Here is a 27,711-nt window from a genome sequence, read left to right on the forward strand (position 1 = left end):
TGATCAGGCTGGCCCTATTCACTTTCCTCCCCTCTGTTGGAGGCAAGACCGTATTGTTCCTGATGGACAACACTGTGGCCATGCACTTTGGTGGTATGGGCTCCTTGCCTCTGTGCAGAGATGCAATGAGGTTGTGGGTCAGGGCTCGGGAGAACAGCGTGTCTCTGATGTCGGTTCTCACCTGGCTCGCAAGGTGAAAGTGTTGGGTGATGCCCTGGGCAGATCTGGACAGATAGCCTTCAACTTCCCACGAGTAGGGGTTCTGCCTGCAAGTACTAGGTGATTTTCTCCTTTTGGGAGGCGGGGGGTGAGGGTACTTCCCAAATGCATCCCTTCACTTCCAGTGTGAATAGTAAGTGCAAGAGGTTCTGCTCCCGGGAATGCTCTAAGGGTGCATTGGGAGACTTTCAGGACTTTGCTGTGTTCCCGCCAGTCCCTGCCATGCTGCCTGTTCAGGTCCAGAATTATCTTGATTGCACTGAATGTGGGCAGAAGAACATGCTTGTAGTTGCTTGACTTTTCCAACTGCCCAGGGACGTCATTTCAACAAAATGCCAGAGGTAGCAGAAGTGACATCACACAACCCTTGACCCCCTGATGACCTCACAGGAAGTGATGTCATTTGACCCCACCACAAAGTGATATCGTGGTAAGCGATGGAACACAACCGTTCACCCGTTGACAAAACAGGAAGTGGCATTGCATAGCATTGTACACTATGAAAAATATGGTTACGATATCACTATAATGTGATGCACATTTCATACAAGAATGGATGGCCATATGTATCGTTAAGATCAGTGTGTATAGCCCATATTACCAAATTACGGTGAATGCAAGCAGACGTCTGACCAAATGATAATGACGTGTTATTACATAACACTTACGCTTAAGCACTTTATATAGAAAAAATATACACCCAAAATCACCCAACCTGTGTTGGTACTCATTTATCGACCTCAGAAGGATGAAAGGCTGAGTTGAGGCGTTTAAGAAAAGACAAAATCAGTGACTCATCCCCTGAAGTGTGCCTGAAAAAAAACGTTTAATGAGTCTAGCAATTGTATGTAATTCCAGAAAGAGACATTATTTGGTATTCCTATTCTTTCTTATTTAGGGTCAGTGCTGAAAGTGTTAGACTTGTGGCACTCCCGTTCTTATTTTCCTTCTTTTTTTAAGGGGCCTGGACAGGCAAGCCAGTCACTCCAGATCTAAAAGAGCCACATGGTTCTGGCCACAGCCCAGCAGCTTGCATTACAAAAAAAACACAAACTATATATATATTTTTTTGTTTTTATTTTTTAGAGGTCGCAGGTGCGACCTCTGGCGAACCCTAAATGACGTCCCTGCTTGGCTGCTGAAAGGTTGCGTTAGAAGGAATGGGATTTGTCGGATGACGTTCTGGAGGTGGTACTCAATGCTAGACGGCCCAGCACCAAGTCAATCTATGCTTTCTGCTGAGATACGTTTTCGGCTTGGTACTGTGAGTGATTTGGACCCTTTTACTCGATCCACATCCTTGGTTTTGGATTTTCTGCTGTCTTTGGGCCAGAGGGTCCTAATGATGGGCACTGTGAAGGGGGTATCTTTTGGCCATTTCGGTCTTAAAAGAGTACCCTGGAGCAGGGCTACTTTTTCACGATCCCTGAAGTAATGGAGGCCCTGCATGCTTTACCCCACTCCAGTTTGTTCTTCCGGCATGGGATTTAACTTTAGTGTTAACATTTCTAATGAGCGCTCAGTTTGTGCCCCTTCATTCCTGTTCATTAAGGTGATTTTTGTGGTTGTCATCACTTAAGCTAGATGGGCGAGTGAACTCCAGGTCTTCTGTTAAACCTGCCTATTTGGTTTTCGCCAAGGGGAAGTTGACCTTGATTTCAGTCCTAACGGTGATCTCAGATTCTGTCTATCTCAAAAGATGAATCTTTCTATCTTTTCCTCCACCTCATCCTTCTAAGGCAGAGGATCGTTTCCATTGGCTGGACCTGCTGCGGGACCTCACATACTCAGTCACTCGGATGGGAGAGGGCAGGAAAGATTACTAGCTTTTTGTTGGTTACTCTAGTTCCTGCGCTGGTAGGGCTGTGACCAAACAGACACTGGAAAGGTGGATCATTCTCTTGATTTCAAAATGCTATGATCTGCCTGGTAAATATATGCTTGAGGATCTCTGGGGCATATTCTGCCAGAGGACTGGCTGCCTCCTCTGCTTTGCAACACAGAGTCCCTGTTCTGGACATTTGTCTGGAAGCTTTATTGCACACTTGCGTGAAGCATTACTGCTTGGATTCTCTATCTGGTTAAGATGCTTGTATTTGCATGGAAGTCCTACAGAGGTTTTGGATTTATTTGGTGTATTTGCTGTCCTCCCTCCTCCAGGCCATTTTACTGCTTTGGGAGTGCATCAAAGATGAGAGATCCGTGGGAGGAAAGAGTACATTAGAAGAACAAATTACTTACTTCTCCCTCCCGGTAATGTTCTTTCTAATGGTCCCATGCCCTCCCCCCTCCTCAGATTCCTCATCACCCTCCCTACCTATAACTAGTTCACCTTAGTTCTGCGGTCCCTCAGTGTTATAGTGCTAGGGGATAAGGTCACCGGGTGCGACGAGCAGAGCCGATGTGGATCTGTGCTGCACCACCTATTGGTGGACAAGTTTCAGAAGAGTTGCTGCACTGGGAGATGGGAATCAAAGATGAGGAGTCCATGGAGGAATGTCCATCAGAAAGAACATTACTAATATTTAAGCAATTTATTCCTCCGTTCCATTGGGAAAAAATGTAATTGTGTGCTCACTCAACCTTTACTGCCTGCCTAATAACTCTGAGCTGCTATATATAAACTGGGCTTTCTTGTGCTTCCACTAAAGGTGTGGATTCCTCTCTGAAATGCAGACAGCTCTCAGCATCCACACATTTTTTTTCTCTGCAGCATTCATTCTTCGGAGGAAAGTCGGTGACCATAACCTTATACGGCATCCTCCATGTCTGATGCATTCACAGTAAGCAATGTTTAGCTGTGTGACTCTTTTCTGGACTCGCACATTTAACCGCATGAGATTATTTGCACAATTAGCAGTGTGTCTTGAGGCAGAGTGCCTGAGGCAATCTTGCTTTGTAGTCTGTTAGGATATTTTTTCTAAAATCCAATTAAGGGCTTCATAAAACCATATCTGAGGGGTTCTACGTTATTTAATTGCAGGACTTTTCATCGCAGGGTTTTTACCGCGATACTTTTTTTGAAAAAAAAAAACATCGAATGTTTTTTTGTTGGGGGGGTTACCCCCAAACCACCCATTCACTTTATTAATTTTTTTATTCCCTTAATCAAATTTTTTTAACCCCCCCCCCCAAAAAAAAACGAATGCGTTTTTTTTCAAAAATACATTCGCGGTAAAAAACCCCGCGATGAAAAGTCCCGCGATCAAAGGACGGTTCAAAACTCCACTTTTACTATAAGGCTGTAGCAACTGAGAACATTTAGTCGCGTAGACAGGGCAGCCAGGCCTATCTTAGGTGGGGACAGAGGGCTGTAGAAAGGTACAACGAAATTGTAACGTACATATGGTCCAAAGAAACGCTATTGTAAAAATAAAGGATTTATTTAAATAAAAATAGGCTAAGTAACATTTCATATAAACAAAATTATAAAAACCAACTCAATAATTATTGTATACAAACCAAAGTATAACCTTATTTAGATTACAATAAGCAGTCAAGGCAAGTCAAACCTTTAACACATTCAGAATGGCATTCAGTTATTACCGGGGAGCAAAACCAGGTTAGGCATACTTTTAGAATACAATAAGTAATTGAAGGCTGGTAGGCCCTATAGGTCCCAATATACATTGTTATTCAGTTTAGAAACACTTTAATTAGGCCATCCCTGTTACAAACATATCTTGCAACATGTTTAAGTTCCTTCTGTTACTTTTTAGAACACAGTTCAGAGGGAGTGATTTTACTTGTATACTTACTAGAGAGGCCTTAAGATACCCGAGGACAAGTAGGACCTAGTGAAATAATTTTAGAAGTGCCCACAAACAATTCAGGGAAACCACAAAGCAAGAGGTGAGTAGTTTACCATGTACTCTTCTAACCACACATGGAGTGACTTCAGTACTTAGTTGAATTAACTTGGCAACCTTACAGTTTAAGAAGAGCAACAGCTGTTCAAGGTCAGTAAGTAACCTAATATACTTTTCAGAAGTGTATTCACAGTTCTAACATAAGTAGACACTGACTATTTTAGAAGTGCTCTAAAGCAGTACACGGAAAGCATAACGCAATGGTACCTTGATATACATTGTGCCTTTCTTAAAGTGTAAGTAGGGAACCTATTATACTTTTAAGAATGACATTCAGCAATTCATCATGCAAGTAAGAACTCCTATACCTTTTAAAGGGGCTACAAACAACCCAAAGACAACTATTCACTCCAAGACTGTTTTAGAAATACAGTAAAGCAGATCATAGAAAGAAACACCAGTAACACATGGAGAAGAGGGCACAGCTAATCAAGGTGGGTAAATCCTATAGGAAGTCTTTTACACTCATTTACTTTAGAAATGATAAAACTCTTCCCACTATTATTTTTTAGAAGTGTGAATTATAATTCAAAGCTACTAAAATAGCTTTTATGCTTTTTCAAGGATCAACCAGAAACCTAAAGCTAAGTATGAACTAGAAGACACTTTGTAACGTATTCTGTTGCAGAGATAGTTACAACACTAACTCATTTACAATTACATACTTTTACACTTGTTATAATTTTAAAAGACAGCCTCATCAAGGTCCTTCCCTAGTCTATAGCATGAGTTTTCTCAGAGGCAGAAGTGGGACCCTAGTGATCTATGAGCCAACTCTCCCCGCAGTTTACAGAAAAGGGGCGTCTGGCTTTCCATTCAGGGCAGCCCCCCCCCCCCCAGTGAGAAATGGTTCCTTTCAGACCAGGTGAAAGACAAAGGGCTGCACAGTTTTAGACTCCTCCCTCGCTTCCTGCCTCCTCAGACACTCTGGAGTCTCGGCGGGGAATACAAAGCATTCCCACAGAAGACAAAACTTCAACCAAGGTCTTTGCTGCCTAGAATGGCAGAAGACGATCTAAGAAACAACACGCAAACGAGAAATGGTGAAAGAAAGGGGAAGCCCACCTTTCTAGCTGAATGGTTCCCCCTCCTATACATTACTGCAGCGGTGTTAACAGGTAAGTAAGAAAGGGGATACAGTATATCTCTCTCAGCAGTCCACATAAGGGTGTGTGTTCTGGCTCACTATATAAAATGTAAAGGGGATTGGAATCCCACATTTTACTCCTGGGGAACAGTAGTTCACCCAAGTACATGAAAGAGAAATTACAAAGGGAAGCCCAAAGGGGCAACCCAGCTTAAGCGCAAAGGTTATAGGGAACTATACGTTCAAACCTATATTATGGAGAGACATAGAGAGGTCACCCATAAAACAAGTAAAGGTAAAAGATTCCCACTTACCTAGGGACGAGGAAAAATAATAACCAAGTCCAAGCAAACAGTTCTGGCGTTTATTTATTTAGAATTCCTTGTAAAGCACCTTACGCCCACAAGCCTCTAAATGCTACAAAAACAACAAACAAAAATAATACAAAAAACAATTTAAGTACAGCATGTACAAAGGAAATAGAAGATTCAGGCTAAAATGTACTATTAAAGGTGGTAAAGTCAAACTATGAGGCTAAGGTTTGTGGAGCCCATGAGAATGTATTTACATCATAGTCTCCGGTACCTGGGCAGGGTGCAAGCTCCACATCCACCAGAATGCAGTCGCTATTCCCAGTCAATCGGGTGTATTCTATGAAGAATGTTTAGATCAGAGGAGCGCACCACCCCAGGCCCCGTTTTAGTGCGAAGCCATGTAAGAACTTTGTTGAGAAGTGTCTCTGGGTTCCTTTTTTAGACGTTCTCGGAACGTTTATAATAAAGTTAGGTTTGTCCATAACCAGCTTTGATGGTTATATCCTCAAGTATGGCCATGGTAGATTTTTCCATGCGTACAGTCCTTAAATTGACCGTTCTCGGGTTTACAGGCCCATGTCGGTCAGCCAGGCAACCATTCACAGGAGATGACTCTGGTCAAAGATTTACCATAAAGATGAAAATCTTAATTAACCTAGTCGACACACCAGAGCCAAGCCCCTGGTTAGAACTGTTACTCATCAGGGAAATGGGTATTTGAGCAGTCTTTAGAACCTTATCATTGACTTATAGAAACTTACAAATGGCTAATGCAATGCTTGTCTCGAGACATATGTACAATCTTCTTGCATTTAATTTGCCCGGTCCGGTAGCACAGCGAGTAGAGCGCTCGCTTTGACATCTGTGCAGAGCCTGCTGAGACAGGTTCGAATCCTGGCACGGCCAAACTCAGCCTTTCAGCCTTTCATCCTTCTGAGTTCGATAAATGAGCACCACACACCGTGGGTAGTAATAAAGCAGCTTTCATATACCTGAGGGGTCGTAGCGCTATATAAATGCTCAATTATTTATGATTTATTAAGTATTCGGATGCTGTTCATGAAAAGCTATTGTAATAAAACATTGTGCTCCATCACTGTTGGGAGCTTGCACTGTGACTAGGGGTGACTGCAGGCACTCAGTCCACAGAACACCTTGTGATTGATTATATTCACAATAGATGTGTGCCAGCAAAACTAGCAAACAATTATTCAAACTCTGTCTAAGTAATGTCTCCCCCCAGCGTTCATCTTACTCAAGACACCTCATTCTTAAATATTTTTCCAAACTCCTCACAAAATACTTTGTTGTTCAGCTTCTCTGCTTTATATGTTGGCACTGCACCGAGCAAGATACGTGTCACACCCGTTAGGATTGTAAATGCATGTTAAGACATTGCGAATTAGTGTCTGTGGGACTTGACACAACAGATTAATGACACCCTTTACTTAATGTGTCTCAGAAATTCAAATACTTGATGTTTTCATAACTTGGAGTACAACAATCCCTTAAGTGGATTGAAATATCAGCGAGAATTATCTCTTTTCAGAATAGTCCTTATATCATTCAATAGATGGTATATTTCCTTCACCTCACTAACCACAATCCTTAGTTTCACAACTTTGGGAAACATTCCAGGAGCATAAGCTTAGTCAGCAATAGAATAAAGGTGATAAATCCCATAGGTGTACACTTTTGGTTCTCTCAAGTTCATTTTTCTGTCTGCATCAGGTCCTTGTCGAACATCAGCTTTGTTTACAAATCAACTATTTGTTTTATATTTGTTTTTAGAGTGCGAACAAGAAAATATAGCCATAGTTTACTATTGCGTGCAGCTACAGACCTGACTGTGGCACCCTTGCCTGAAATTGGCTAGTGTACTTAAGCATTTGCTCTTGAAATGTTGCATTTTGAGCTCTTTCTAGAAAATCTAACTTAGTTGTAATGTTAAAAAAACAAATGTTGTATCTAAATCTGATGATTAACCTTCATATCATTAAAAATAGCATTGGTAGGCAATTAAATTGTTAAATTGGATAGTTTATCACTCATAATGTCTAGCTCAACTCAAATGTATGCATATTTCTGATTTAATTGTGTTGGCTTTTCATTTAATAATATCTTTATTCCTTGCTTTTTTATTTTGATTCATGCAGCCTATTAGCAGTACTTGGTATGATTACTGGGGTGCTGACTATGCCACATACCATTTCACCTCTTATATTGGTGGTGTTGGAACACCAGTAGCGAAACCACCAACGGCCGAGAAGAACGGGTCGCAAATGGTGACCGTATCTGTATCTCAGGGTAGGTTTTTTAAATTATATTTTTAGGTTTAATTATGAATGTCGAAATGCATCATATTGGCTTAGCTGAAGTATAGTTCTGCGAGTGTGCTGACTCATTCTACTTTCGCCCACAAACATGAAGCACTATATAAATCAGGTAGTGCTTTTATCTTTAGATTGTATCCGCAAAGGTCAATCAAGCAATGGATCTGTTGGGATGATTTATCATACCTCATATGTACATTTGCCTAACGTGTATCTTCTACCCAGTCTATTTCATTTCCTTACCATCTCTTGCTAAACCGCAAAGATTGACAATATAAAAATTGCCTTTTTAATTACTGCAATTTTGAAGATGATCCTTTTATGGAAGTTTAATACCTAACATTCAGACACTCCTTCATCCAATACCTCTGAGTCGGTTGACTGTATTAAATGTTAAGTTAAATTGTATACTTTTTGCTGTAGAAATTCCTATTGTACGTATACACATGCTCAAATAAGGTCCGTGTTACAAATATGAATTCTTTTAATTTGTTCTAATGGTGTTTTGCAATCGAGTTTGAAAATGCAGAACTACTAACAAGGTTGCACAATTTGAATTAAAATGCAGAACTGAATTGAAATGTTAAACATGTTTTCTAGAGCGCATGCATGCATGCCATGTGTGAGGAACTCATGGTGACAATAAGTAAGATACACACAAGTGATCACAGTTCAAGGGTGTTTATTGAACAATGACTGCTGAATCTAAATCGAAGATGGGAGCAAGCATCCACCATCAAATGAAAAATAAGGCAGTCCTAGTGGCGAAGTCAAAATAAAAGGGCCTATTCTAGGAAACGTATTGCCAAACCTCACAACTAATACAACAAGGGATGTGGGATAGTTCTTAAGAAAAGATAGAAGTGTTCTCAAATAATATGTTAGGATGCAATAGCTTGGGTCTCCTCCCCACCCCCCCTATGTTTTGTACACTGGGTAAGATGATCGGAGCACAGTACAATCTCAGGCTTCTCTATCATGAGATGACGGATCCAATGGCAGTTCTCAGGATCGTCGACGGCCAAGTCTAGTTTGCTTAGAAAATCTCTTGCCTTCAGTCCTGATGTGTTAAAATAACAAAAACAAAGGTTCCTTTAACCAAATGAAAGTTTGTTCCCAATGTTTGCTGGGTGATGGCTTTACCCCTGGATCTCACTCGGTCGGGCTCGGACCCCTCTTCTCTGTAAGGTGATTCAGTTCCCTTGGTTTCTCAATGTTTACTCTAAAAGCAGGATTTCCTTCACTTTCTTTCACAGCGCTTGTTGATCAGATTTTTTATTGTACAGGGAATTTGCTTGACAGTCTGTATGACTATTTCGCTGGACTTCCTACGGCCTTCTGGTATTTGTAGCTTCTCTCATATGGGGCTCAACTAGAGTCTTGAGTTAGCACCCATGTGTTGCTGATTTCCCGGTATAGCTGGTCTCCCCTTCGCACTCTTTACAGTTCATTCAAAGTTGATCAGCATTGGTTCAAAACGTGTCACTTTGTGATTCTCACTCAACGCGTCCCAGTTCTTATCGGTTCTCCCCTCGCCTCACCAGCTGTGATGAATCACTTGGCTTTTGTCTTCTCTGGAGTCAAGGCCGGAGCCATGGGCGCGAGAGCTTCCCTCGCTCCGGCTTATGATATATGATTGGTTATTTCTCCAGCATGGGGTCTGGCATAGATTCACATGCTCATGAATATTCCCTGTCGTCAGGCTGGGAATCCTTGGTAAAGAAAAAATCAGTTTCAGTTTCATTTCTGAACTGTCTTTCGCCTAACAACCAATCAATGGTCTCTGGGTCATACTGCCCCCAGCCAATGACTGCCCTCTACCTAAGGCCATCCTCTGGCAGCCAACTTTAGATTTGTACCGCACGTTCAAGTGTTGGGAGTCCTCGTGGTATAGCGCTTGAGCTTTTACTGCATTTTGCAAGTTTTCTAACACTCTATTTTTCTGGTCAATCGAGCATCAAGCTCCATCGACCCATCTTCCGATTAACAGGGACCCGTTTTCGGATTCTTCAGCGCCCCTCAAGGCCAATTTATTTATTTATTTTTCTCAAGTTTCTTCTTGGAGGATTACAGAAGCTTCTTCAAGGCCTACCCCGCATGGACATGGCAGAGGAGAAGGAAGACTTGACGCCTCTATTCAGGATTTCTTGAGGATTTGGCCTGCGGAACATCTACTTAAAGATCGGCATTCCACGTGCCTCTTCACCAGTGGCTGCCTGCATTCCGACCAATCGCACGTGGAGGATGACTGTGCGTTTTGCCAGGAGATGGTCCCCCGCACCATGAAGGATTGGCACAGGCATCTCATGGATTGGCTGCAGGCCGAGGCCCCTGCTACGGGAGTGTCCCGGCAGCATGCCTCCCCCAGCTGAATCGTCGTTCCAGCCCATAGAGGTGATGCCCGTCATCTCCCTGAAACCATCTCCCCTGGTCGAACAGAAAGAGAAGGGGGGGGTGTGCGGTAGTCCTGCAGGGCATGGACATCTCCTCTGAGGAGGAGCTGTCTACTCTTCAGACCATTTTGGAGAAGACATTAGTCGAGGCCAAGGCCTACGGGAGGGACCCCGACGAGGGAGACGATGAGGGAGACGTCGAGAGTGGCGTCAAGAACGACTAGGTGGGGCAGGCCATGGAGGAGTTGGAGACAACTACACCGCTGCCACCATCGCTCCCGTCTCTGCCACCTCAACCCCCCGCGGACATTTCGGTGGACATTCTCCAGGCACTCCACAGTTTGCGTTCTAAGATTCGGACAAGGATGTCCCCTTCTGCGACAGTGGGTCCCGCGGCGCCCGAAGATCCTGCGGCACCAGGGCCATCAGGTGCGTCCCCTACCAAGAAGAGGAGACTGCACCCTCCACCGCCTTTTCACCTGTTGCCCCCCCCCCCACCACAGAGGGAGGATACGGACCCGGACACAGCGATGGTCACAGACCACGACGGCGGGTTAGGAGACCTCCCGTTTACGCCACCCAGAGCCTCTCTGTCTGACGAGATAGGCTTGTTACATGCCATGATCGCTTGGGCCTCGGACATGTTTCAGCTGATCCCAGAGGAAAAGGAGGGGTTCTTGTACCAACGCCGCGAGGCAAAGAGGAAGACCGTGCTGTCGATTCCTCTGTTGAACTACATTTGGGACAAGGTGCTGCCCCTTATGAAGAACCTGTCATCGGCCCCGGGGAAGAGGGACCGATGTGAAAAGAAATACAGGGTGCTGGACTCCTCACCCAAGTGTTTAAGGTCCTAACCTTCACCGGATTCAGTAGTTTCGGCGGCGGCAAAGAAGAAATCCTCTGGCTGAGCGGCATCAACAACCTCCTCTTCCCCCGGACAGCGAGGGGAAGAAGTTGGACGCCATGGGACGACGAGTCATCTCTTCGGCAGAAATGACCATCAAGGCGGCCAACACCCTCACCATCGTGGCGCGCTACGACCGGGAGCTCTGGTTTATGGACTTCCTGAGGACAAGATGGTAGAAGCCTTGGAGATCCTGCAGGAAGGTGAGGTGGCATCGGACCATGCCATCACGGAGGCCACAGTCTTTGCAGATACAGGATTCTGCCAAATGGGCAACAGCGTTTGCCTTCGTCGGTGGGGATGGTTGAAGGCCACAAACTTTTGCTAGGAGGTGCAGTCTAGGGTATTGGGCATGCCTTTCGAAAGGGATAATTTGTTCGGAAAGACTGTGGATGAGTCCCTCCAGGCCATCAAGGTGGGAACAGACGGCGCATGCCTTGGGCACCCTGCAACACCGACGGCCATCCTTTCAGTCCTCCCAAGAAAAGTCCCATGGTTCCTTCAAGGGCTTTAGCGGAAGCTCATCGTCGTAACGTCAACCGTCCTGCTTTTCGGCCAAGGAGACCTAAAGGGGCCGTAGCAAGTCGGGAGGTGGTTGCCATTGTTGTCAAGGTCCCCAAGGCGGTGCCTCCACAGCAAAGCGGGATTGAACCGGCCCTGACATCGCGCCTCCACACGCGCACCCCAGTGGGAGACCAGCTGGCTAACTACATCAGCGTGTGGAAGTCCATCTCCACTGACCGTTGCGTGCTGTATGCTCTGGCCCAGGGATACACTCTGGAATTCCAACAAGTGTCCTCTCATACCACCCGTGGCCAGGCAGGAAAACCATGTCCCTCAGCTTTTGCTGGAGGTGCAGGCCATGCTGAAGAAGGGCGCCAGAGAGCTCGTCCCAAAGAGGCTCCCGGGCTCCGAAGTGTACTCTCGGTACTTCCTCGTCAAGAAGACTGGCGGTTCGAGGCCCATCCTGGACCTCCCCCGTCTGAACAAATACATCAGATCCCAGAGGTTTCGGGTGGTCACCCTTCAGCACGTGCTGGGACAGCTGGAAGAAGGGGATTTCCTGTCGTTGCTGTACTTGGAGGATGCCTACTTTCACATCCCCATTCACATCCCCATTCACAGGGGACACCGCAAGTTTCTGCGCTCGTGGTTCAAGGGCAACCCTATTAGTTGAAGACCCTTCCCTTCGGATTGAAGTGGCACCAGGGGTTTTCACCAAGTGCCAGGCACCAGTGGCAACAAGGGATTCACGTTTACCCCTACCTGGACGACTGGCTCATTCGAGCGAAATCGAGGGAGACTGCCATCGCACACTGGGGTTCTCAGTGAACTATGCAAAGTTGTTAGGGAGAATTCTCTTATAAGGCTAATTTCCCAAACCCAGTGAGTCCCTCAGCAGCTTTGCTGGATTTTTGGGGTTTGTTTTTTCTCCTGCTAAGAGTGAGACTCTTTTCCTCCCACTCTTAGGCATGATTTGAGGTATGTCTTTGACTTTTTGTGTACGTATGGGCTATGGGGTCTTTTACTCCATAGGGTATCATCTGTTTTTGTGTATGTGTTACACAGCACCCTCAGTGCAGTAACACAGGGGTGTCATAGTGACTCCCAAACATAGACTCCATACCCTTGGACTGACTTCTGTCTCCCAGGGCATGTAAAGTCACCATTGATTTTACTAGTCCAAAATTGTGAACAGAACCAGTACAAACCATCAGATTATGGAAGTACTGGAAGGGGTTAATTCGATTGTCCCTGGGTCTGTTTCCAAGGGGGCACTGTCCAGTCCCCCCTTGTCGAGTATCTGGCTGGTGGCAGTGGTTACCACGCAAAATATTCCGCCGGAATATTTCCTATGGGATTTTCCCATTGATTTTAAATGCACCACTTTTTGGTGCAATGTTAAAGATACCGCTGGTTTATTTATTTAATATTAAATCGCCAGTTGGGTCTTTTTGCCAGAACTCTTTTCTAAAATGGCGTTTGTGTCCGTCTCTAACTCCAACCAAGGTCGGGCCCTTTGTTCCACTTTTTGGCGGGCTTCTCCACTGAGGCTCTCCAACTGGTGCCACTCTGCCTGGGTTCCACAGGATGTGTGGGTGGGGGAATTGGTACCCTGGACTGCGTTGACATAGCAACCCAAGTCGCACTCTGTTCTGATTGGGCCAGTGGATGTCCCCTTCTGCGACAGTGAGCCCGGCTCACCACTTAGCATGTTTGAGTGACAGCTAGGCTGTTTAATGGGGGTTTTTCTGCATAAAAGCAGGGCTTTTGGGACTGGAACTTAGGAAGTCGCCACAGGACCTAAGAAATCCGAAGAGGGGAGAAGCTGAGCCATCTGCAACGAGAACACCACCGGTGGAGCCCTGCTGCAACGACCTCACCAGTTTCCCGATGACAAGAGAAGATCTTCTGCTGAAAGAGTCTTCTTCCTCTGAGCTGGTGGGATCAACCATTTCGCCTTCCAGGACGTCTCTTGGTCGAATCGCCCGTGCCGAGCACACCGACAGCCGGATAGCCAAGCTGCACCACTGTGACCGCGAATACCAGGAACGCACCTTTTCACTGACGAACTCCGTGGCTGGTTGCTTCCCTGGGCAGTGCAACGACTCCAAGTTTCCTCCTCGACGAGATCCTCTTTTCCCCTGGTCAAAACCATGAACTGCACCCGCTGCCAGGAACAACTGCCACCGACGGAGCTTCCTCACTCTTTAAGGTACTGTGTTCTACCTGGCCTCCCTTTCTTCGGTTTGCCCAAGGCGACCCTTAAATCCTTGGCTTTCCAACTGGGTTGGCCCCCAGACCTTCTTACTTTGTCTTTTGAACCACCTCAACCTCTTGAACATTTCTACAAAGACTTGAATGCATTGCTAAACCGTGTGATCTTGGGCATATTTCTCCTTGCTTCATTCAAAGTGGGCCTGGCCTATGAACTTTGGCTCTACAGTATATCCTGCCTTCAGTAACTTGATTTTGTCTCTTAAGTGTTGGGAACTGTTTTGTTTTTATGACCTGCCTTTCCCTTTAACCTAATTATTGGAGTGCCATCTGAGTTACGCGCTCACCTTTGTTTTGACAAAAACTGGTGTTTCAACTTAGACTTGTCTAGTAATTGCTAACAGAGGTGTAAATACTTTTCTGAGTATGTTGGAACTTGCTTTTGATTAATAGTGCTAGTGTATTTTCTAAAGTGTGTGTTAAATAATTATATACTTTTGATACAAAGCTCTGGTTGTTTGCTTGTTCTGTGTTTTTGGCCCTATTGTGCATACTCTGTATACTGCCTAACTCTTCTTGAGAGAAGTCTGACTGCTCAGCCACAGCTACCAGGTAAATCTGGGTGGTACAGACTGCTACCAATTGGGTTTACTTCTTACTCCTGTAGTCTTAATCTTTTTGCAGTGTTCCCAATCCCCAAGGGAACTGCACAGGATTCTGCCTAACAAAAGACTTGCTTGGTGCCATCGTAAGATGCACTTTTTCTGGGGTCTCGACTCGACACAGTGTCATGCCTGGCGTCTGTCGGAGGAGAGGATAGCGGCCATCCTGGGCAAAGTACAACGGCTGTTGACGCTGAAGATCGCAAGGGTGAGGTCCATCAAGTCCCTTCTCGGCATGATTTTGTCATGCATCTACCTCATTCGGCTGTGCAGGCTGCGGCCACTGCAAGAGTTCCTCGACGCCGCTTCGAGGACAAGGATTTCTGTCGAGCGATACAGTGGTGTGGAGTCCTCGCACATCTGTCGGCAGGCGCAGACTTCCATACCCAACCTCATCAGGAAACGTCACGACGGACGCCTCCCTCGAGGGATGGGGCGCACTCACCCGAAGTCTCCACGCAAGAGGCCTCTGGCTACCAGAGGAGAAGTTGTTGCATATAAACATACTGGAGCTACGGGCAGTGTTTTGGGCCCGCAAGTCTTTCCTTCCGTCACTCAAGGGCAAGGTAATACGGGTCTTCACGGACAACACCATCATGATGATCTACATCCGGAAGTAGGGGGACACCGGATCCCCAGCACTCTCCAGAGAAGTGCAGGACCTATGGCACTGGGCCGCTGCCCAGTGGATGTTCCTCATCCCATTTCATCTGGCAGGAGTGAAGAACATCATCGCTGATTCCCTCAGCAGGGAGCTGCGCTCATGCCACGAGTGGGAGCTTCAGCGGGACCAAGTGGATCTTCTGTTCCGACGATGGGGCAATCCCCACATTGATCTGTTTGCGACGGCGATGAACACCAAGTGTCGGACCTTTGCCAGCAGGTTTCCCCAGCCGGGGAAGATAGGGTACATGTTCTCATTCCCCTGGGATGGCCTGTTTCTCTATGCGTTCCCCCGTTGCTTCTGCGACTCATCAATCAACTCCGACAGTCCCGGTGCAGGATGATCCTCGTCGCACCGGCGTGGCCGAGACAGATCTGGTACCCAGACTTTCTGGACTTGTCAGTGTCCCCTCCAGTGAAGCTTCCGGCAGTCGCAGATCAGTGGAAGAGGTTCACCGTCTGGTGCCGTGCACAGAAGATAGACCCTCTACTGATTACGGCTCCTCAGGTTTTGCCGTATTTGCTGTTGCTGGCCAAAGCAGGACTCGTGCATGCTTCAATCAAGATTCATCTTGTGGCTATCTCCCGCTACACCAGAACTCTGTGGGGGTCATCGCTGTGGTCACACCACCTGGTCAAGGAGTTCATCAAAGGACTTTTCCATTTGTTCCTGCCGATGAATGCCCTGTTGTGGGAGCTCAATATGGTACTGACTAGTCTCATGGTTCCACCGTTCGAGCCTATGCATTTGGCACCACTGAAATTCTTATTGTGGAAGACTCAGCTTCTTGTGGCCATCACCTCCGCACGACCAGTGGGAGAGATCCAGGCCCTCTCTTATAAACCTCTGTACTTAACATTTCACGAGACGAGGTTAGTGCTACGGACACATCCCTCCTTCATGCCCAAGGTGCTGTCGGACTTTCATCTCACCTTGCCCTTGGTGTTACCTGTATTCTTCCCAACGCCTTCCTTGCCGGCTGAGAGGACTTTGCACTCGCTGGATGTAACCAGAGCGCTGATGTTCTACATCGACCGCACAAAGTTTTCGGAAGACGTCACAGCTGTTTGTGAAAATTGGCCCTGTTAATCAAGGGAATGCCCGCTCGAAGGCTTCCATTTCCAGGTGGCTCTCCGGCTGCATCACTGTCATGGTCATGAAGTCAGGGGCAAAGGCGTGCGGGGGTCGCATGCACAGGAGACCTGGGTGGACACTGTCCTGGCGCCTTTGGCGCCAGGCTCATGAACAAAAGTAAAAAAGAACATCCATTTAACACCAAAAGACTTTTATTATGGACATAGCACTTCAGATGCATTAAGCTTGAACATTCCATCCATTAAGCAGGATGCATTAACCTTGAACATTCCCTCCATTAAGCAGCCCCAAGTAGATTCTTGGGTGTGGCTGCTAATGGATTGCCTTTGCATGTACTCACTCTAGGAGTGGCAGGGTGACTGGTAAGCCGGCCCTAATGGGTGTGCCCACGATCTCAGCTATATAAGCTGCCCCGATCCTCAAGACAGACGCTTCGAGTTATTCTGCACTTGCAAGCAGCGTAACGCTCACCGTCGCATGAGGTCAGAGTTACCTTTGAAGATCCTGCTTCCTTGACATCCTGCTTCCTGCCAGCATACTTACCAACTGGGGGAAGCTGTTCTTCATCTTTACACTTTCCGGAACGCCAATATTTTCATCTTGGCACCGCAACACGACACGCTCCATCGTCGACAGCAGCGCCCGCAAGGAAAAACAGAAGACAAGGTTTAGACATCGAAAAAACAGTCACTTTAAGTTTGCGCTTCACCATACTTCGCGCTTTCCCTTAAACCATCACTTACCTGCTGTCGAGCATTGCGGTTGCATCCATCTCCCATCCGGCCGCATCTCTCGTCTCACAGCTGCATTGAGGCTGCATTTCCATCGAAGGGAAGAAAACAGAAGAGACACATTATTGCGGGCATAAATAGGAGCAACCTATACAGACATTAAAGAGAACGAACAGCATCACAAGAGCTCAAGAAAGACTTACCAATCATAAGGAGAAGCATAGTTGCAGCTAGACTGGACTAATCCTCATCAGGGATCAGTGAAGGAACTAGATTCCATTCAACGCGCCCCTGCCAGAAGTAGCAGGACGGAGAGCTTATCTTCCATAATTCACAGGTGAGCTTTATGGGCCAGCGTATGCACACACAAACCGTACTTTGGGGTGAATGGTTCGAGAGGGACCACAATCACAGATTGGCGCACTCACACACACACACACACACTCTTAACTCCATGCAGGAGCTGCATCATCACACATCACCGCTCACAGCTTTTCTTCTGGGGAGAGGCCTGAAAGGGGTGATTCAAGTTCAGGGAGCGCTGCAACCATGCCCCAAAGCCTCTGCAGAGACCAGGTGAGCGTAACAATCACTCACTGTCACCGGTTGGCAAACCGACTGTTGCCTGGCCGTCCGAGAGCCCACTTGACCAGAGCGATCGCGGCAACCACAGAATTCCTGCCTCGTGTGCCCCTGCAGGACATCTGCAGGGCTGCTACGTGGAGGTCGACGCACACCTTCATGAGATTCTACTGCGGCGACCAGAATTCCAGGCAGGAGTCCAGAGTTTCGGCCAAGCAGTGCTGCGCATCCTGTTCGCTTGAAGGTGAACCTGGTGAGGAGGTAAGAGATGCTTAATGTTGAGCCTTGCCACCTCCCGTGGTTGTGCATGTGTTTTCTGCTTTGTATTCTTTATTCATGAGCATGTGAATCCATGCCAGACCCCATGCTGGAGAATGAACAAGTTACTTACCTTTAACTTTTCTCCAGCATTGGTCTGGCATGGATTCACAAGCGAACCCTCCCGCCTACCCCTCTGCGGCTCTACTCTTGGTCCTATTGCCACCTTACGTGCTACCAAATCTGAAGATGGCTGCCATAGGAGGGGCTTAGGTAGAGGGCAGTCACTGGCTGGGGGCAGTCACTGGCTGGGGGCAGTATGGCCCAGAGACCAGTGATTGGTTGTTAGGAGAAAGACAGTTCAGAAGTGAAACTGAAACGGATTTTTTCTTTACCGAGGATTCCCAGGCTACGACAGGGAATATTCATGAGCATATGAATCCATGCCAGACCCATGCTGGAGAACAAGAGTTACAGCTAAGTAATTTGTTCCTTAATTGTGTTTCCACGATTCAAGGGTGGCACTGCGTACACACACCACCTTTATGCCAAAGGTATTGTCAGAATTCCACCTCAAAAAACCTTCAGTGTTACCGGTCTTCTTCCCGAATCAGTTGTCGCCAGCCTTGAGAGTCTTGCATTCGCAGGACGTTGCTCATGCTTTGAAGTTCTGAGTGGCACGTACAAAGAATTTTCAGAAGAGTTCTCAGTTGTTTAACTTTTTACCTGAAAATTACGGAAAAGCCTTATTGAACGCTTCCATCTCCAGGTGGCTCTCCGCCGCATCATGCACCGTCATCGATTGGCTAGCAAGCCGCTGCACGCCGGCAGAGAGCCAACTCCACGAGAGCATCACAGCAACAACAGCGTTTCTCTCTGGTGGGCCCCTGCTCGACATCTGTTGGGCTGCTACGTGGAGGTCCACGCACACCTTCACGACTTTCTACTGCGTGGACAGGGATTCCAGGGAAGAGTCCCGATTCAGCCAAGTTGTGCTATGCAACCTGTTTGTTTGAGGTGAGTCTGTTCCAGAGGCAAGTGTTTATTGCTTCAGTTGAGCCTTGCCACCTCCCGAGATTGTGTAGATGTACTACTGTGTAATCGTTATTCATGAGCATGTGAATCCATGCTAGTCCCCATGTTGGAGTAGGTTTAAGTTACTTAACTGTAACTATTGTTCTCCAGCATTGGTCTGGTATGGATTTGCATGTGGACCATCCCTCCTTCCCCTCTATGGCTCTTCTTGGTTCATAATGCCACTTTACGTGCTTACCAAATCTGAAGATGGCCACCAGGGGTGGAGCTTAGGGGGAGGACCGTCATTGGATGGGGCAGTATGACCCAGAGGACAGTAATTGATTTCGATGAGAAATAGTTTTAAAGTGAAACAGTTTTTAATTTGACTGTGGATTCCCAGCCTGACTGTGAATATCAATGTGCATGTGAATTCATGCCAGACCCATGCTGGAGATCAATAGTTACATGTAAGTATTTTAAACCTTCTCCCATGATCACCTATCTGAGAAATGTGTAATGAGGGCAACTCCATTGAGGAGAACCTAGTCTATAGCCATGCAGTCTCCCAAGAAGATAAGCCATTGTCCTGCGCACTGATTAATCCAAAAACATCCATCAGTACCTTCATTGACCACTGTTTACACCGGAGGGACAATCACTATCATTAGGGCGAACTCTATCATCGGCAACAGTGGCACCATAAACCATGCACACTTAGTACATAAATGGAAGAATTCTTGCAAATTCCACCTTAGCCCAAATTTCAAAACCAACTCCTATTTTGCTACAATGCAACTTACCAGTCAAGCCCTTGTCAACGGGAACTTGTATCCCTTTTAGAGAATTTCCTGGAATTGACTGGGTTCTGGAACACTTCTGATCGGCTGTAAACACTCATCAGACAAGATTAGGATATAAATGTGCCAGTGCAGAACACAGCGACTCAAATGCCCTTGGTGTTCACTGACACACACTCCAGATGGAAACCTTCTGTTCTTTAAAATTATAGAACCGCTGTGCTGAAAATTATAAACTTTGCCACAAATAAACCGGGTGAGCCCCTTCATACCATCTACGACGGAAGACTTAAATCTTTCAGTGATGGCACATCATAGTTCTGTGTGTAGGGGTGTGGGGGGTGTGTTTGGTCTGGACTGTCTGGTTCCAGTCAACCTCTCAGCCAGGGAATGTCTCTTACTGAGCAGATGTGAGATCACTTGCTGTCCATGATTGGACAGCCATTTTCTGTTTAAATGGTGAAGATCCTTCAGCCCAGATTTTGAATAAGAGGAAGTTCTACAGACGCTTAGAATGTTGACCAATGGTGCGAATAATCTGAAGAGGAGGATCCTGCACTGAAGACCCGAAGACTGCTGCTTCAAAAAACCAGCATCACCCAACTAATCTTCTGATAATGCCATGTTGTCCTTTCTACGACCAGAGAAGACATTAATCAGTGCCTTCTTCCCTTGCACGCCTTGTCTCAACCAGTCATGCACCCTATACCTGAAGCCTGCCGACAGTGAACTGCAAAAATGTCTCCGTACCATCCTATTGGCTGCCCATCCTCTGACGAGGCCTTTCTGTGCTGCCAGGGTTGCTGCGCCGAACTGGAGCTCAGGACTCTGTAGCTCCTCGACTTGTGGCCGAAGATCATCACTGCATTCTGCTCTTCTGGATGAAGAGGGGGCTTTTGGAAGCATGTTCTTTGCCACTGCCATGCTCCGAGGCTGCTGACCTTTTTTTGTTTTTTTTGTGCTGATGCTATTCACCTTTCGTGAACTGTGGGTCTTTTCTCGTGGGATTCTTCTTGTCTTGAGGTGTCTGACATTTCGAATTGCAAGGCTTTCAGAGCAGTCCCCGAACTGGATATCCAAACCACTGCACAGCCGGACTCAAACCCAACACCAGGTTTCGCCACTGTATCTGTGACTTCTGTAGCTCCACTGATGGGACCATTGATAGAAGTGTTCCTAACCTGTCTAAGAATCCCAGGGGTGGTCACTCAGAGTAAACGATGAGTATACTTACCACTGTTGGTTCGCTGTTCCCACCATAGGTATTTCATGGATACAAAGCAGATCCCTAAACATGCATCTTACTTGGCTCTGATCAGTGAAGTTCAAGCCTGGGATCCTCTTCCTCCCCCACCCCTATATGCCCTTCAAAGTCGTATCTAGCCTAGTGGGATTGAAAGTGTACACATACATTAGTCTGCTGTTCCCAAAAAAAATTCAAAATGCTTTTATCAATGTGTTAACCATGCCAAAGCTTGTGCTTTGTGAACTACTTCCCTTTTAGGTATTTACATGTTATTTGACTGAGATCCTGGGCCTAATTATCCATTATGGAAGGACTGCTGAAGTTAGATGCCTACCTTATAAATTATAAGGCATATTGTATAATATGTTTTGAATCACTGTTCTTTTTCAATTTACTTGCTACAGTTTTCTCCACTGCTTGATTGAACTGCTTTTACTGTTTTGTAGTGCAACGTGTAGGTAATCTCACTTTAAAATTACCAACTCTGTGTATATTCATTTGGGTCGTTTGCTTGTACAATGTTAGCCCAGGGTGTAATAAAATGTTGATTGAAAAAAGAAACTAGTTGATACCTTAATTAGGCTAGCTATGTCTTTTATTTACAAGCTTTCATGGTCTTGACCACTTCCTCGGGTAGAGAAGAAATGTCACATTTGAAAGAAATTGCAGCTTAAATAGCCTCACCCATTGGATCATGAGGACTGTTACAAATCCCAGGATGTCGTCACTTCTCCCCTAGGAGCCTTTTCCCTTCAGGCCAGGGAGGTGAGGCTGCTACCAGATAGTCGTCCTCAGGGTGTTACTCAACGGGTGGATCTCATGGGGAGGGAAGCGCCCTCTGGGATTATTGACGACCTGGGGAGAACATGGTTTCCCCACAGCCTACCTAACCTTAACACACCATCCTTACCCCCTTTCACCAACACTTTCCCTAGTGTTCCTATGTTTTTTACCCCACTAATATAGGAAGTACTGGGCCGAGGAAGAGTGTGGTCTCCCCGAAGGCGTATGTATCCTAGAGGTGCTGAGATGGAGAGTCCAATTGACTCACTGGAGCCCCTAAAGGTCAGTACTGGGGATGAAGAAGCAGTGAGGAAACATAGAACACTCTTGAGAATCTGAAATAACAGTCTAGATGTTCTCGAAAGCTAATTTGACAAGACTCATTTAAAGCTGAAGACGGAAACTAGGAAGGAGAAGCGTGGCGATGGCTCGGAATTGGTGGAGAACTGAAGCAGCTGCAGGAAAGCTTACCAGCAGGCGGAGAGGTTCTTACCTGTTCCGACGTGGAAGGAACATTCAGCGAAGCAGAACAGCGAGCGTCCAGTCAAGCCAAGCTGAATGGCTACGCAAGTGTGCAAGTTTGACAGAGACGCTGCAGCATCCCGGATGAGTGGAGAAGCCTGAAACAGAGGGCCGAGAACCCAGAGACCGACCAGGCCGAGGCAGTTGAGACCCTAAAAGTATGAGGGCTACCGGAGCGGTTGAAAGGGGTACTAGAGGACACTGGCAAATGCTGGAGCCACAATACCTGGGGGATACGCAAATCCCACTGCGACGAGCTAAGACCCTTAGCGAAATGTAATTGTGATATCAAGAGGAGAGAAACCAATTGGTCTGGTAACCATACCCTTATATGAAGAGTAACTGGAGCCATCTTCATAGTCCTAGTACCTGGCCGGATAGTGAACCAGGTCTACTGCACCAAGTTGAGAAGAACACACAGGTCTGGGAGCTCATGTGAAATGTGAACATTTGAAGTGCAAAGCAAGCCAGGAAAGTCTAAGAAGGACCTTGGGGAAGGAAGTGATTCCACCCAGCCCTTGTGAACTGTAAAGCCAAGAGCCCTCAGAGGGCAACAATACCTCCTGGTGTCTTAACCAAAGACTGTCATGAAACCAACCGGAAGGCGTCCAGGGAAGGGAGTCATTACTCTGCCACCGTTGGAGCATTGAGTACCAAATACCCGGAGAAAAGAGCCATTCTCCAAGAAACCAATAGTGAAGCCCAACTATGGTCAATAAGGAACGATATTTGAGTTGGATATTTTTCTTTTGCATTGGAATGAAAACTTACAGCACCAAAATCTGGAACTTTGTTTTCTCAGAAAGGAACTGAGACCAGGAGAAAGTAGTCCTTCTCACAAACGAAATTCCCTCTACGATTGGAGCTGTGGCTCATTGTCCAGAAGGGAGTCATTCTTTTGGACCAGGAAGATCCACTACCCTTTTCGTATTAGTTGTAAGTGTGAGGGATAGAAATGGGTATTTTGACGCACTGTTTTAAAATCTTTTTTTGTTTACTTGGACATTCTGACTTGCACTTTAGTTCCTTATTAAAGGCAGGGAACCCCTCTTGGGGTTGTGGAGAGATAGGGCTCCTCTTCATTTGTGCCTGAATATAAGTCTTTGCAAATCACGATGCCACCATTGTGTCAGGCTATTACTTCTGTACCCTGACAGGACCCACATCTGTTTTGCCATGATTGTGTGCTGGACCCTGTGGTTCAAGAGCAAATGAAATCCATTCACCTTCCTCATCGTAGATTATTTGTTGGATATGAAAATATCTGCTCTTAGAGATCTGAGCATAATGGCCCAAATCTGAAGGAAGCAGCAGAAAAACGACCCTGCTCTGTCCTCCTCGATTGGCGCAGAAGATTCCATCACCATGATTTTAACTTTGGATGTCATTGGCTTGTGCGCCGGTTTATTTTTTGGGACGGGTTCCGAGCCCTGAGGCATACAGGTGCTGCTACTCTTCGGTACGCAGGCACGCGCATGTGCGTTAGGACCGTCTGTCTCAGTCCAGGTTGCAACCAACAAAGCCTTCGAAAATATCTTGAGGATGAGAACACTGAAATGTGCCCAGTGGAAGAAATCTGAATCGAACATGTTACCTGTCTTGGAGTCGGAGTCTTCATTGCTCTCGTCTTGATTGGCGTTTCCACTTCTTGTGGGTAGAAGCGGATGATCTGCACCTGGAGTGAGCTCTCATGCTGTGTTTTTAATGAGTTTCCCGACTATGTTCCCTTTTTTTCGGATTTTTTTTTTCCAGGCATGTTAAGTTCTTATGCCCTCCTCTCCTCCGAAGATTGAATTCTGGATTGGTTCTCATTTGATTTAGGAGGACCACCCTCCAACAGCATTGTCAGTCGTTACCACCTTTATCGATTGATAGGAACCACACTCTCAGACCTTATGCTCTGTTCCCTAAACATTATACACATATAGTATGGTGAGTGATGATAAACATATTTGAAGTGCAGTGCCTGCAGCACTTGAACCGCCAAAGCTTTCGAAAAATGACATGCGTCGCAGAAAACTCTTTTTTTGGGGGGGGGAGAGAAAATGATCATTTTGAGTCGAGAAATTGACCATCAGATGAGGCCAACACCTTGGTGCACAACACCCTTTGCTGGGTGAAAAATATTTCTAATGCCAACTGCACCAGCGAGTACATATCAAAAGATGAGTACTTGGTGGGAGTAGCTATCCAAACCGTAAGAACTTGGGGGGGTGGGGGGGGTGCTGTTGCGCGCAACTAAGATGGCTGCCTGATCGGAGTGCTCCAATCCCACGAACATCCTATATACGAATTAATCCTGTCTGGAGCCATGAAGAGAAGAAATGACTTTACCAACTGATGCCCATATTCGTGCTGCACTTTGTGTGCAAATCCTGTCTAAAACTGCGGAAGCTCTGAGGAGTTCGCAGCTCGTTTGAAACTGACGGCTCGCCCAGCGGACCGCGAGCTGCCCCTGAGCTCCAGGAGAATTCCGCGTCGGACCGAGGCTCCACCAACATCACAGGGCCGTGTGGGGGAGGAGCACCAATCCCTGCGTTGCGGGCCTGAAGGCGGACCGTGTGGACTGGTGCCAGGCTCCCGGGCAGGTGGAGGATCGACTGCGGTGCCTGCCCACCCCCCGAACAGCGGCTGGGTTGGTGCACCATCTCCCACGCGGGACCCCAGCTGGCTCCGGCTGCGGGTCTGCTGCCGAACGGGCCTCTGGCCGGCGCTGCGAAAGCAGGTTAGGGATGTGAAAGTGTGCGGATCCAGCGACATAGAGGAGCTCATAGGGCGTGTAACTGAGTGAAGTGGAATAATATCCTCTATATATTAGCTGCCATTCAGAGACCGTGATAAACGTGGGAGGACACAATACACCCGCGAAGTGGACCGGGAACTACACTATGCCTGCAATCCCTTGAGGTGGATACCTGAGGGTGCTGCCCCTCTATTTGCCGCTGGGGGGGGGCATACAAGATTCTATTAATCCTGCAATCCAGACTACTCTGCCGGAGGACAAACATGTTCCATAGCCAGGGGCCCCCCGACACCATCGGCCTGATTGCGCCACGTCCCGATCACATCAAGGAAACGGGCATCCGGTGTCGCGAGGACCAGGGCGCTGTGTACGGGTGCTGGAGGTCACGTGATATAACACCAGTGGGCCGCTGGGTGGTTGTGTGGAGGCAGGCTGGTGGTGACACTGGTGAAAGTCTATTCTTAGGACATACGAGACCAAAAGTGCAGGCGCGCTGCCGCCAAACGTTACACAAGATCCGATCCATTATATGCAGCGGCCTGTGTTCAGCCTCACTCCAATTTAATACTCTGTGAGCTGCCACACAGCCAAGGCACTGGACCTGAGGCATCTTGTCCTGAGCATCAGGATCCACAGATTAGCTGATAAGCAAGGTACCAAGGGCTGGAGCTACACTCTCTATGGCCCAGTTCTTACGCTGAAAGTCTCACTGCGGATACAGCGTTTGAAGGCCCTACGTTTGTACTGCCTGATATAGCGGTCTACAGAGACACCGGGCAAATCACGCTGCTATCCGGATTGCCACCGAGCAAGGCCTTGATCCCCCAGAGAAAAGAAGCACACCACCCTTTCGAACCGCCGATAAGAACCCGATATACACTGCCGGGCAGGACCCGGAGGAACATGGCCTAGCTGCAGAATACCCCAGGATCTGTGCAGCAACGACATCAATAGGTTATAAGATTTGATGTGTTGGTACCCAACGGGTTGCACAATATAGCCAGCTACACAAGTCCTTACAGACTATATTATATCAGTGTAGGTGACATGCCCAACCCACTTCATCAACCCTTGCTCTACATAGGCGACTCATGGGCCGCAACGAGAAGAAAAGCACAGGTGGGAAGAAAACTGGCCCAATGGACTCCTTTGCCAGATCCCAACCCCAAGGGACGCCGGCCACCACATCCATGGGGATGACAATCCTGCCGGGACAGTGCACGACGCCAGAGAAGATCGCTTAATGACTATGGTTCAGAACGGCTTCCTAGCAGTGAATGTCAAGTTGGACGATATGGTTTCCACTGTCAGCTCTCTTAAGGCTAGAGTGGACAAGGAAAGCTCTTGCATTACAGAAACCGAGAACAGGATCAGCACAAATGAAGATGCGATAATACAACATGGCCGAGACATAGCGCAGTTGAAATGAGAACTGCGTAAGACTCGAGCAAAATGTGAAGACCTTGAATCGAGATCTAGAAGAAACAATATCCGTATTGTCGGCATTCCAGAATCCTTCTGCAGGGGCCTGATGGAGCGACAAGTAGAGGTCCTTTGGAAAACTCTTCTAGGCGCAGAATCCTTCACTGACCACTTCCTCGTTGATAGGGCTCATCGTACCCTAGCGCCACCGCCCAAGCCTGCGTGCCACCGTGCACGATCATTGTTCGCCTCCTCAATTACAGGGACAGGTACATGGTCCTAAAGATTTCCAGAGAAAAAGGCACCCTACAATATGAGGGCAGCAGAGTCCATACATATTGAGCAACGTCCACATGCAACACAGATCCTACGAACAGGCCAAAAGGCTTCTGAGATTGCGCCATGTCCCATACGCGCTCATATTCCCGGCAAAGCTACGGATTCAACATGGAGGCAGGTTGCATTTCTTTGAGAACCCTGCGGAAGCCATATCGTACATAGAGGCGTCCATCCCCATTCCTCCCAAAGATCATGCACGAGATCAGAACAGGCCACCGCGACTGAGAGATAAAGACCCGGACTCGGCTGACTGAAATAGATTGACAGAGACATCCTTACTAGAGCCGTGAAGACTATCCTTTCGAGAACAATGGCTCCAATTGATATTGTTTGAAAAGGATGGGATCGTGAGCCTCTACCGATGGAGGCCTTGCGACTGCAACTAGCGACCCTCAGGAAAGTTCCACAGGTTATGGGGGAAGGGTTACATAATCGGTTGGGGTTGATGGTGCGGGCAGGGGTGGGGGAAGGGCACAAAGTTTTGCCACGGTTCGCAATGGTTTCAAAATGCAGAGACAGGTTGCATCAGGTACAGCTGTTAAAGTTAATGGCACAAGCGAATCACTTCACACATTGATATTAAAAGAAAACGATGGTACTGGGTGACAAAGGTATAACCGTTAAACTCCTTTCATGGAACATTCTTGGCCTAAACAACCCGATTAAGGGCAGAAAAACCGCAACGTACATAACCAGACATAATCCCCAGATCATACTACTGCAAGAGACGCATGCACTGGGGCAGGTCTGTGCCAATTTCCTTCTAAGATGGGGAGCATTGCGATACTATACTGAATACTCATCCCAAACTAGAGGAGTCCTTAACCTAATACATCCGAAACTGGGCTTCCATATCCATGATGCTAAAACTGATGTACAAGTAAGATATGTTTTAGTCTGGGGAGAGTTGGCGGGACGGATTATGGTTATAGTCAACACGTATGGCCCCAAAATAGAAGACCCTGAATTCTACAACGCTATACATAATATGTTAATGGAAGCTGAAGACACGA

At 47.0% G+C, this 27,711-nt stretch overlaps 1 protein-coding gene across 5 annotated transcripts in view; it reads left to right on the forward strand.

The window, feature by feature from the left end:
* The window catches only part of BIRC6 (baculoviral IAP repeat containing 6), a 3,097,233-nt gene that overhangs the window by 1,723,775 nt on the left and 1,345,747 nt on the right, over positions 1–27,711 (forward strand). For all 5 annotated transcript variants that reach the window (XR_011268132.1, XM_069607902.1, XM_069607904.1 and 2 more), the window contains one exon: positions 7,646–7,796. Coding sequence is in view for 4 of the 5 variants with exons in the window: in XM_069607902.1 (XP_069464003.1) it covers positions 7,646–7,796 (151 nt within the window). In the remaining variant the exon portion in view is untranslated. The remainder of the gene's footprint in view (positions 1–7,645; positions 7,797–27,711) is intronic.

The sequence above is a fragment of the Ambystoma mexicanum genome, chromosome 4q (genome assembly GCF_040938575.1).
Source record: "Ambystoma mexicanum isolate Mex_15411 chromosome 4q, UKY_AmexF1_1, whole genome shotgun sequence".
Taxonomy (NCBI): domain Eukaryota; kingdom Metazoa; phylum Chordata; class Amphibia; order Caudata; family Ambystomatidae; genus Ambystoma; species Ambystoma mexicanum.